Source organism: Abramis brama (assembly GCF_963993115.1).
Source record: "Abramis brama genome assembly, chromosome: 18".
Taxonomy (NCBI): Eukaryota; Metazoa; Chordata; class Actinopteri; order Cypriniformes; family Leuciscidae; genus Abramis; species Abramis brama.
The window spans coordinates 10,373,527-10,386,546 of record NC_139980.1 but is presented as its reverse complement, the minus strand read 5'-3'; the positions used below and the strand labels follow the sequence as shown (position 1 = coordinate 10,386,546).

General features: G+C 38.1%; 1 protein-coding gene across 1 annotated transcript in view; it reads left to right on the top strand.

The window, feature by feature from the left end:
* scfd2 (sec1 family domain containing 2) overlaps positions 1–13,020 on the top strand; it is a 133,204-nt gene that overhangs the window by 3,553 nt on the left and 116,631 nt on the right. The window contains exon 3 of the mRNA XM_084091061.1: positions 11,892–12,019. Within this exon, the coding sequence (XP_083947187.1) occupies positions 11,892–12,019 (128 nt within the window). The remainder of the gene's footprint in view (positions 1–11,891; positions 12,020–13,020) is intronic.

The following is a 13,020-nucleotide window of genomic DNA, read 5'->3' as shown; positions in this document are numbered from 1 at the left end:
CGGTGGTCCCAGCTCTTTTCAGGTCATTGACCAGCTCCTCCCGTGTAGTTCTGGGCTGATTTCTCACCTTTCTTAGGATCATTGAGACCCCACGAGGTGAGATCTTGCATGGAGCCCCAGTCCGAGGGAGATTGACAGTCATGTTTAGCTTCTTCCATTTTCTAATGATTGCTCCAACAGTGGACCTTTTTTCACCAAGCTGCTTTGCAATTTCCCCGTAGCCCTTTCCAGCCTTGTGGAGGTGTACAATTTTGTCTCTAGTGTCTTTGGACAGCTCTTTGGTCTTGGCCATGTTAGTAGTTGGATTCTTACTGATTGTATGGGGTGGACAGGTGTCTTTATGCAGCTAACGACCTCAAACAGGTGCATCTAATTTAGGATAATAAATGGAGTGGAGGTGGACATTTTAAAGGCAGACTAACAGGTCTTTGAGGGTCAGAATTCTAGCTGATAGACAGGTGTTCAAATACTTATTTGCAGCTGTATCATACAAATAAATAGTTAAAAAATCATACATTGTGATTTCTGGATTTTTTTTTTTAGATTATGTCTCTCACAGTGGACATGCACCTACGATGACAATTTCAGACCCCTCCATGATTTCCAAGTGGGAGAACTTGCAAAATAGCAGGGTGTTCAAATACTTATTTTCCTCACTGTATAAATATATATATATATATATATATATATATATATATATATATATATATATATATATATATATATATATATATATACTTACCGGTAAATATTTTAATTATTTAAAATGTTATATATACAATGCACATTGCACACACATACATAATTTAAAAATAGCTTAAAAAATGAAAAGTAAACGGTATTAAATTTCAAAAATATTAAAATGCAGTACTTGTTTTTTCTTTTTCTTTGTCATTATTTCTGTTTGCTCAATTTTAAGGACATAATAGGTTGTGGCAGTGGCATATAAACATCAGATTTCTTGACCTGTCTGTCTGTCTGATAGTTTTGTCATCACTGCTGTAAAGGGAATGTCCCTACTGTAGTTTGGTTTAGACCAAAAACCTCAGTGCTGGTAAAGGATTAGAGAAATGCGGCTGTTCTCAAAGTCTGTCTGCTCACAGAAGGAAAAATCAGAGGAAACCATGAGACTTGGTTCCCCACATGTTGGCACAGAAACAATGCCCGGCCAAGTATTTTTAATGGAGAACCACCATTTCTTTAGTCATCATTTTGTGTGTATTTGAATAACTAAACGGGTTTGCTGGAGTTCTTGCCGATGTCATTTCCCACGGGGCGGGATGTGGTAATGAATGACCCCAAATTTCTGCTGTTCTGTGTGATATTGTCGTGCTGCTCAATTGTTTTAACGCACATTTGGCTCACTTTCTGAATGTAAAATAATGTTTTTCCTAAATGAACCCAGTCATGGTTTTTGATGGGAATTTTTTGCTAAATATATGCCCTTTGGTTCAACTCAGTCATGAGTGAAATCATCAACTGTCATGATTTTTAGTGTAATTACCACCATATAACCTTGCTGGCAGATGATTTTGTGGTGATTGTCATAGTATTCTCTTGATACAAGACTTTTTTCGAAGCAAGTTGTGTCAGTGTCAAAACCTACTTCATCTGGAAGTCAAATGGCATCAGCATTGAAACGCTGTTTACGACCCATTAGGTCTAAACCACTAGTTAGACGTGAGGTTTTGTTAAAAGAGGAACTTGTTTCGTATGTCTGTTTTCTTTCCAGATCCCATCAGACAGGGATTCAGGGAGCACATGCCCATGGAAAAAATTCAACTCCAGAGCGATTGAGTTAATGGGACAGGAACTCCTCTATGAGCTAATGATGCCAATGAATAAACCAGTTTCACCTTCATTCCATGCAGCCAAAGCTGCCAGATTGATCTTGTCTCCATTGTGGGCTCCCATTGTGACTATTTGTCATCTCAACCCTGTTCAATCAGTGTTGATGGAGAGCATTGAAGCTGCTGTTTTACCTACGCACACAGATGAATACCATATTCCAAGACCACATCCCTTTACCGCCATTAGCTGGTTACAGTAGCACCGCAGTCCTGAGTACAAACATACTCTTGAGACCTCCATGTAAATATACAAGCGCTTACTGTTAGCCAGATGGTGTGGAGACTGAATGGGACAACTCTCCGTTTGAAGAGCTTTGTCACTTATAAGGATAACCTGTGTTCTTTTACAACAGGAACAGTCAGAATTTAGTGTTATGCAACCATTCTCATGACCTTCTCTAAATCTTTTACAAAACATGAACTGGTCAACACAAAATGACTGAAGAGATTATTTTAATGAGATGCAGTATTTATTATAAGTCTATGGAAATGTTGGCCTTATGTGAAAATGCCTTTTGCTTGGCTGATCATGTCCTTGACTAGAGCAGCGTGAGCACAGGGAATTGCCTGACAGGCTTGGCACATTTCTCCTAAGGACTATAAAAAAACATGCTCTGATCCCAAATAAGCTTAATCGTGCTTCCAAATGCAGAGATTTTGTACCTGACAGTCTAGATTCATTCGTCACTGTATATAAGCCACCCTATATATGGAGAGTATAATCCATGCAGGTTTTTAAAATGCTGAATGTGGAATAACGACAGTTGAGTATCCGCAGATCCCACTTGATCTTTCTTTGGTTCATCAGAATTATATTATGTTCATGGACCAAACTTTACCAAAGTTTCCTTTAGTCTGTTTTACATATAATGTAATATAATATAATATATTACATTACATTACATTACAAAAGAGAAGGGCTAGACCAGGGAATTTTCCCTCTCAAAATGTGCCAGAAAGTTTTTTATATATATATTACTATATATACATGTAATGTGTATAGTAATTATTGTACTGTCAGTGAACTTGAAAGATTATCATATGTGTCTTGAGTGCTTGTTTGTACAGTATGGGCTGTGTTGAAATATTCGATTTTGTATTGTAATGTTGTTTTAATGATCTGTTAGTACTTGTGTAGTCGTGTGTGCTAATTACCTCAGTATGTGTTCATTCTGTCATTCTGTCATGACGTGATCGGCACTTTAACTAAGTAATGGATGTTTGCTCATGAGTGAATGTTTTTGTGTTGCTGCGTGTAGTTTTAGAATTCCCTAGGATGTCATGCTTTTTTTTTTTTACTTCTGTATGTTTCTAATTTAAGTTTGAGGGCAAAAACACATTTATGTTGCCCACTCTCTCTGTATCTACACTGGCTCCCCTTTTTTTTCAGGCTTTATTCTCGGCTGGAGCTCTAGGACTCAGTGGAGGAGAACCAGTCCAGTTCCACACAGTCAAATCCATTCAGTGTGAGCATGGGGATTTCTAGCTTTAGCTCAGCAGGGAAGCGAGTCACAAGGTTAGGGTTTGTTTAGCAGAGTCTAGACAAGCTCCAGGCAAATATCGAATCTTTTGATGCATTCTGACAGGGCCCAGCTGATCCTCAGGAGAGCAACTCAACTCCGTAGACTCTTACTGTCCTTAAGCGTCTCTCGAGACGTTGTATAATGCCAACTAAGTCATTCATTTCTGACTTAGTTTTGCTAGCCCAAAATTCTAGGTCAAAGAATATGCACACATATCAAACAGACCATCCAAACACAAATAGTTTCATGCTTCACTTTCATTCCTCTACAGCTTCCACCTAGATTTTTTTTTTTTTAAGAAAATATGAGTTGTGCTTGTCTGTGCAAAACATGTGCCACCACAATGAATGGGTTTACATGCACTTTAAAGATTTTTCAGTCTGACTAAATTATTTGTTTAAAAAAAAAATGACTGAAACAGTCTGGTTTTTGTGATATCGGATTAACAGTTCTACATGATTGTAGCTCGGCTTCGACCATCATATGAAGAGTTCAGATGCAAAAGCCTCTAAGTGCCATCTGAAATTTTCTTATAGAATGATCATTTTTATCAAGCTTGTATATTTAAGTTCAATAATTTCACTTAAATGGCAATGCAAATTACCTATTAACTGTCATTTAAGTGAAATTACTTAAATATACAAACTTTATAAAAATGATAATTCTAGAAGAAAATTTCAGATCGCACTTAGAGGCTTTTGCATCGGAAGTCTTCATATATACACGCTATGTTTTGAAAGACAGATAATCCACAACGTGTATTTTACAATTTAAATATTCGATTCAGTATTATCTAATGCTTACTGGTCAGGAAGGATCAATATAGAATACTTGTTATGTATAAGTATTTTTGATAATCTAGCCTCAATAAGTCTATTCAATTATTATTATTATTATTTCATTTTCGAACTGCTGCGATGCATACAACAACCAGTGTAATAAACTCCAGCCAGATTCATGTTCACCAGTTATGGATAAAACTGAATGCACTTTTAATGCCACTCGCTGGACATTTCACTTTAAAAGTAACACTGTTATATTAAGCAGAAGTGTTGCCACAGGCATGTTTTTCCAATGAGCCTGGGTTGCTTTCTATTATTAAGAACACATAAGAAGATATTTTGAAGACTGTTTCAAATGTTTATTAAAAGTCAGTTGGGTCCATTGTAGTATTAGACCCCACTGACTTTCATTAAACAGTATAAAGGAAAAAAAAAAACACTGAGACAGTTTTTTTAAATATCTTATTTTATGCTCCACATAAGAAAGAAAGCAGTACAGGTTTGTAAATGATGGCAGACTTTTCATTTTGGGGTGAACGGTCTCTTTTTGTGATCAGTCCTAGGGGATTGTTCAGTCCGTAACCTTAGTGAGTGAGCAATGCTAATAAGGATGCTTGATTTAGCAAACACCGCTAATGATGTTGGTTCTGACTGGGGTTTGTGGCCCAGCCCTGCAGTGCTGATACTGGCGTTGTTCTTGTCAGCTCAGGTGAATGTAATTGGCTGCATTGTGTTATTCTAGCCTAGCTATATCTATAGGCTCTGAAAAATATTTATGAAAGGTTTTATTTTAGGATCCTAATTGTGGGCTGTCTGGCTAATTTCGCCCTCTTTATTGTATGGTGTTTCCCGTTGTAATTGTAGGCTCTGTTTCAGGGTCGCTGGATTTAGTGTTGTTATGGGTGGTCATTTTCAGGCAGCCGTCTCTCGAGCGACCGGCACGGGCTGCTGATAGGAGACTTCCTCTTCCTCGCCTGTGAGAACGCCGGCTTTTAATAACAGTCTAGTTGTACACTGCGCCTATTCAGGTCTGACTGGAGAAATGTTCAGATCTCTCTGTGTTTTTACTGTGGTTGTGGGAGAAATGTGAGCGTTTTTGTAATGAAAGCTGTGTCTGGTGTTTTGGTAGGCTGAGTTTGAAATACTTCATGAGGACGTGAATTTATGTTCTTCGAAACGGTAGAATGCTGTCTCTGGTGGGATAAATTGTGCTGTGTTTGAAATTTTGGTTATAGCAGATTTGAAGACTTGATGTTTGGTTGGCTAAAGGAGGACTATTTCACACTCTTCTCTACTGCAACATCAACCAACCCTTTTAACCTCTTTTATTTCCCGCTCCAGTAATACAAATAGACAATTGCAATTGGCCAAGAATCTGTTTTTGGACTGGTAGAATGTGTGTGAGTGTGTGTGTGTGTGTGGTCAGGTGTGTTCCAGTCAGGCTGGTGTAATAGGTTGTTCTTGGCACTGCGGTAGAGCAGTGGTGCTTTGATTTTGTGTGTGTGGGACACTTCAGCTATGTCCTTGCTTATGTAAGGGTTTGTGACACACCCTCCCCACTTCAACCCATGCTTTACAACCATCTACCCAACTTTGTGCCCTATCCAGCCAGCATGAAACCCATATGTTGTACAAGAACTCCTCAAGACATTGTCATGAAAGTGTTAGTGTGTGTGTAGGGGGAAAGAAATGGACCACACTGCAGTGTGAGAAAACAACACTAAATGTCGAGCAGACACTGTGCTTGCATGCATATCACACGCTCTTTCACTCACAGCTAAAAAACAGTACTTTGTCTTTTGTCACACATTTGGCATGCTTAGCATTGAGTTCTTGAGTGTTTGTTGAAAGATCATATTGTTTACTCACTCTTGCACCCCTGCTAAATCCCGTCCACTAGTTTCCTGTCTCTGATTGACAGGTGGGTTGTTAAATCAGAATATGGTGTCAGGCACACATCAGGCCCACACACGACTCTGACTTGTAGAAATTTTAGTTTATAGCTTTTGGAACATGTTGTTTTGTCTCATCTCATCCCTCTGTCGTATGCTGTCTCATTTCATCTCCTTTTCATCTGATCTTGTCTCATCCTCATTAACCTTGTCTCACCTTCTCTCTCTGTCTTCTCTCATCTCATCTTTTGCATGTCATCTCTGTCCTGTGTCGTCTTATCTCATCTAATCTCTTTCTTATCTCTGACTTGTTGTGTTGTCTCATCTCATCTTGTTATATGTTATCTCCGTCTTCTGTTTTTGTCTCCCCTCATCTCTCTGACCTGTTGTTGTCTCATCTCATCTCCTTCTCATCTCGTCTCGTCTCATCTTTTCATTTCTTCTCATCTCAATTGATCTCTCCTCATCTTGTATCTCCTCTGTTTTCCTCTCCTCTCCTCTGCTCCTGTTGACTTGTTTTGTCTCTCTTTTCATCTGTATTATATCTATCATATATAAAGGTTAGTGCCTGACTCTGGGATTTATCTTCCGCTCAGGGAGTCTCAACATGAAACAAAATGAGCCACAGATGAGAGGGATTTGTAATGTGTGTTTTTTGTGAGTATGTGTATGCCAGTCTTTTTTAGATTAATGTTACAAGATGTTGCCTTTATGTGTGTTGCATTTTTATCTTAAAGATTGTAGCCGAATGATGCCTATCTTTATGGACAAAGATTATAGCCACTAAAAATGTCTGTAAATTTAATTGAACCATTCAACACACTCAAACACGCTCAAACAGCGAGAGTTGGTACTCACAGTTTATATTTTTACATCTTTTTTAGAACACTACCATTTAAATGTTTAGTTTCAGAAAGGTAAATAAATATAAATATACCACAGTTACCAAATCAGCATATTAGGATGATTTCTGAAGGATCATGTGATTGTATCTAATGATGCTGAAAATTCAGCTTTGCCATCACAGGAATACATTTCATTGTAAAATGTAATAAAATAGAAAAAAGCTTAAATTGTAATAATATTTATTAATATAAATTAATAAATGAGTGTAAGCGACTTATTTCAGAAACATAAAAATCTTACCGACCCCCAAACTTTATATCACACTAAAATAATTGGTGATGTCCTTCTGGAGACCTGAACAGTAATTGCAACAAAAAGGCAGTTTCAAACCAGAACAAAAGATGAAATATTCAGCTGTGGTTATCAATGAAAACCAGCTATTACATAATCTCGTCCTCTGTGGATTTAAAGGCTCGAAACAACCCAATTTATTTAAGTCTCTTTGTTTGCCATCTCCCTTACTTCTCCAAATGATGCTTACATAACAGTCATTCTCCAATCTCTTTGAGACGGTTGACATTTGTCTTTGAAGTGAAATGGCATGCTCGCTTTAGAGATACTTTTCAGATTTCAGAAACTTTCACTCCAGTTTCCTGTGCTCTTTCCATTATTAAATCCTGACAGGAAAAAACTTGGACTGTATGTGCGCTCTCGTCGTTTCTCTAACGATGAATTGAGTTTTTTGCCTGCTTTGTTTCTTATTTCAGTTTTGTTTATTTCTCTCAGAGTACTGTTACAGATTATAATGAGCACGGAAAATACACACACCTCTCCCGAGCGTCTGCCAGGTCTCCTTGTGTGTGTGAGCATATGTGTGTATAGTGTCATTAGTCCTGCAAGTGGGCGTAATTGAAGAATAACTGACCTGGATTGAATGCTGCTAACGAATGGGGGTTGTTTGTTTCCTGTTGTTCATAAACACAGACTTAATCACCGTCTACTAAATCAATCTGCCCGTCACAACGATTATGGCATCGTAACACCGTGATAAAATAGTGGGTATAACATTGATTTTGGTTTTGGGATTTTTCGGTTTATTTAAAGTGCGTTACATTGCAAAACACATAAACGGTTATTATGAAATGGCATCCATTTGTGGCTAATCACATTTGGAACCATTTTGTATGCAATTTCGTGTCTGTGCGTGTATGAAGACTGATTTTGAGGAGTTCAGGAACACTTAGTCAGTTGAAGTCCATTCTTAAGTGCTCAGTCATGTGTTTCCAGGAACCCTGAACTTCCCCTACCACACACACACACACACACACACACACACGCACACACTGGACTGTACAAGGAGGTAGTGGCGGGAATGGGTAATAAATATTTTGTCTTTGCAGACCAACACTGCCCTCCATAGGTTAGAGTACTAATGGAGCACAACGCTCTTATACAAACTCACTGAACCCCCTTGTCAGGACATCTAGCCTGGGGAACACTGCAGGAGAGGAGTGGAGTAAAAAGGGGGAGGTTTTTGGGGTAAATTGGAACCATGTTGCCCCTCTGAAACATTCCAAGCGGACCCCTCGTCTTCCTGGAATACACGCCGAGTCAACATACACATGCACATAGAGAGGGTCCAGTCTTAACTCTGGCATGTAAACTACGCTGAAAATGTGTGCATCTGTTTATGACATGCAAAATCCGTTCAGCCCCATTGCACAAGACACACTACCTACCAACGGACACGTAACATACTTGCACAGATCTCAAAGATCTGTGGTCTCTGAAGCTTGCTGAACGTCTACTAGCCCATTAAGATATCTTTGAGATGTCTTGAAATAGTCAATATATGACAAGTCAAAACCTAGTCATCTTCCACATTTAAGAACAAATGTCATCCAAACTATGAATTTACACAAATTTAAGTATGGGAATTATGTAGAGGCCAAAAAATGTTAAACAAATCAAAACTATCTTAATTTTTTATTGATTTATTGATTCATTTATTATTATACTTTTTTCAAATTATTTTTTTTAAGTAAGTTTTTAAAATTACAAAATTAATTTGTAGCAGTTAAAGGGTTAGTTCACCCAAAAATGAAAATTATGTCATTAATGACTCACCCTCATGTTGTTCCAAGCCCGTAAGACCTCCGTTCATCTTCGGAACACAGTTTAAGATATTTTAGATTTAGTCCGAGAGCTTTCTGTTCCTCCATTGAAAGTCAATGGACGGCATACTGTTCACGTCCAGAAAGGCAATACAGACATCATCAAAGTAGTCCATGTGACATCAGTGGCTCGATATTAAGTTTATCAAGCGACGAGAATACTTTTTGTGCGCAAAAAGTAAACAAAAATAACGACTTTATTCCACTATTCATTTCCTTCTCTCTGGTCGCGAGCTATTTCACGTTGTGTAACTGAGTAGCGCGTCTGTGTTGTACGTCACACGCATCACACATGACCAGCGTCGGCCAATAGTGAGCCTACGTGTGACGCACAACACAAAAAGTATTCTCGTCGCTTGATAAACTTAAGATCGAGCCACTGATGTCACATGGACTACTTTGATGATGTCTGTATTGCCTTTCTGGACGTGAACAGTATACCGTCCATTGACTTTCAACGGAGGAACAGAAAGCTCTCTGACTAAATCTAAAATATCTTAAACTGTGTTCCGAAGATGAACGGAGGTTTTACGGGCTTGGAACAACATGAGGGTGAGTCATTAATGACATAATTTTCATTTTTGGGTGAACTAACCCTTTAAGCATAGGTTTTTAAGGTCATGAGAAATTCACTCGAGTGTCCTTCTTTTGACTGGTAGTGTACACCTTCATTATATTCTCTTACTTTCATGGTGCTTAACCTAGTCTAATCTGGAACCACAATGGACTAAGCATTCCTTGCTTTTACAGTCTGTTAAAAAATTGAATGTTTTTTTCTGCTTTCTCAAAAATGTGTGACCAGCCCATCATGTGATCTTATTTTTCTTATACTTTCCCCCTTTTTTTTTTTTTGTCACATTTCTCAGATTACTGAACCAGTTTGCGTTCTTGCGTTATCTGTCATGTTTTTGTACTGTCCCTCCACTCGCAATTCCCGACACAAGTCTGCTCTTTAGAACAACAAGCCCCATGTTTATTATGTAGGCTTTTGTCCTCCTCATTTTTGTTCCCTCTCTTTTTTGTCTCGTTTTTGGAGTAATGGAGTCAGACCTCTCTCTAGCACTGCCAAAACTCTGTCTGGAACACATTACAGCTGAGATCCAACACATGGCAAATGTTAGAGAGAGAGAGAGAGAAATAGACAGAGAGAGAGAGAAAAAGCAAAAAGAGCAAAAGAAAAACAGAGCAGGTTTAACATTTGGTTTCAGTGTCAGTAAAACACCCCCACCCTCCGTCGCTCGCCCTCATGTATCTTCCCTTTCTCCGTTCTGATTTCTTGTTCTTTGTTTCATGACATGCACCCTCACTTTCTCAGTCTCTTACCCTTCTTCTCCTCTCGTCCTTTCCTCAAAATTCTGCTCATTTACATATGATGTGTTTCCTCAGGCTGCCCACCCCCCGCGAAAAAGACTTCATTTTATTCTGTCGCTTCTCCTCATCAAGAGTTTGTGTGAAATTTCCACTGCTTTATTAATATGACAAGCAGCACATAAGCCAGAACACACACACACACACACACACACAATCCAAGAGATGATTAAAGACAGGAAGAGGAGGAGCCAGTGATGAAGAACAGAATGATGATGTCTCATTAGTACATGTCATAAGAGGAGATCATTTGGTGAATGAGAAACCCTTGCTGAATAATGATTGTAAAGTTACTAAAGAAAAGCTGTTTATTACTGATGGATGGAGAGGAGATTGAAAATGATGAATAGTCAATAGAGGGAAGCAGACTAATGATGTGTTATTGTGTCAATCTGCACTGCTTCTTAATTGTTTTTCTATGTAAACGCATACTTAACGGATGTCTTTGGCGGTTGTGATGCGCCTTTCTTTATGGGTGCCAAGTTTTTAAGATGCCATATCAAGTTAAAAGAACTTCAATTTTTACTAATGGGTCTCTAGACCCCCTACATTCTATTCCATTACTTTGTCTAGCTGTTTTCGTAGTAATGTTTTTTTTGTGTGTGAATGGCCTTAAAAGTGAATAACAGAAATAATTTGCACTGAGGTGTTGTGTAGCCTAGCGGTTAAAAGTCTGCCTGCTAACCAAAAGGTTACCGAACCACACAAAAAGAATCCAAAAGCTATGTCAGGCAAACTCCTTTGACAGATGTTCTTCAATCTAACTACACATTCACATATTCACAGTTTTCTGATTCATGGTTAATGCTCATATTGACATGCAGGTAAATTGATAAAATGTTTCAACTTTTTTTTTTTTTATCAACTCAAAAAACCCTGCAGTTCCCTTCCTAACTTTACTATTTCCCCCAATCAGGAAACCCTGCCCTAGAGCAAAACCCTTAACCCAGGTTAACCCACAGTCATTTGATGGTAAATAAAGATAAAGATTTGATTTTTGGATTTTTTTGTATGTGTTACCAATGGAGGAAGTTCAGCTCTGTTTTTAACTTTTGGTTGACCAGTAATCCTTTGGCTTCTTAACTCTTTGATCATCCAATTGTTGAGATCACTGTTGTGATCTTGTTCTGTGGGCTTTTTCTTTTCAACCCTTTAGGATCAAATCAAATAATCACCACCATTCCACACAACCCTTCATTATTTAGTGTTTTTCAAGAAATTAAACCATACAAGTAAATTTAATTAAAACACTGATTTTTAAATCACTGTTTTTGTTTTTTACATTAATTAGTATGAATATTAAATATAATACAAATAAGTAAGTAATTATTTTTTGATTTAAATGTTTTTGGGTGTTGTTTTAGTCATTCTAGTTCTTCTAGCTCTTGCCTTTGTGTGTTATGTGAATAAGAAATAAAAGAGAGTGACCCCTCATTACCTGGCCTGTTTTCCACAGATCTGCCGCTGCACGGTTGCTATGGGAGACAATGCTGGTTGCTAAGCAAAAGGAGGCAGTGATGGAAGTGAGGAGGCAACTGGTAGAGGCAGCCAGCAAAGAGAACCTGCCAATCAAAATGAGTCTGGGTAAGACCACGGTCTATATTTAAAGCTGATAGATGCACACTGACTACATGAGGCACTCGAGAACATTATCTCAAATATACCTATTCCCTATGGACATTAAAAATGCTCACAAAACTACATTATTACTTCCACATAGATAGTGGTAATCCAAAAGGCTTCAGAAATCCAGAGTTTGTTTAATTTGCAAGGTAATTTATTTCCCCGCTTTTAATTGCTGTCAGAATTAAAAAATAGGCATTCTGCCCAAACAAAGAGCCTCCTGCGGCTTTATAGAACTTTCTTTTACATTTACTGGAGCTGATTTTCACTTGTGTGTGAGATGCTGCAGAATACTGTGTAACAAGACAAAAGTGTGTATTCAAAAACTTACTAAAGATTTTACATCAATAGCCATGACAAACATAGTGAACAATAGAGAGAGAGAGACCGTGTTAAAGGCAGAAAGAGTAGAAAATTGGAAAATGAATGAGACTGAGCAAGCGAGATTCAGTGGTTTTTAGTCAAGGACCCACAGCACCCCCTTCAGACAGCAAGTAGCAATACATATGGGTAGAACGCCCATGTGGCCAGGCCACTGAGGAAATATGAACCTCATGTTGGGATCACGTGCTCTCACACATATGTTCTAGAGGTGCTCTGCTGTTCATAAGTTAAACAATAGAGTCTGAAATTAGGGGTAAAAATACGCACAGGCATGCAAGACGTTCGCAGAGCTCTTAAATACACACGAACACAATAGCTATAATCAGTATAATTAGTGTGTTAGAGTTGAAAAGGAGTAGAGTGGAAGACTTGTGGAAAAACTAAAGGTTTGGGTTTGCCTGTTGCTGCATTTGTTTTAGTTTAGCTTGACCATTTTTACTTTAAACCGCTTTAATGTAAAAGTTTAACATAAGTTTTAGTTTTACTGGTTTTCTACAGTTTTAGTTAGTTTAGTTCAACCATTTTAGTGCAACATTTTAGTGTGTTTTCAGCCTTGACAGGTTTGGTTTGATTAAAAC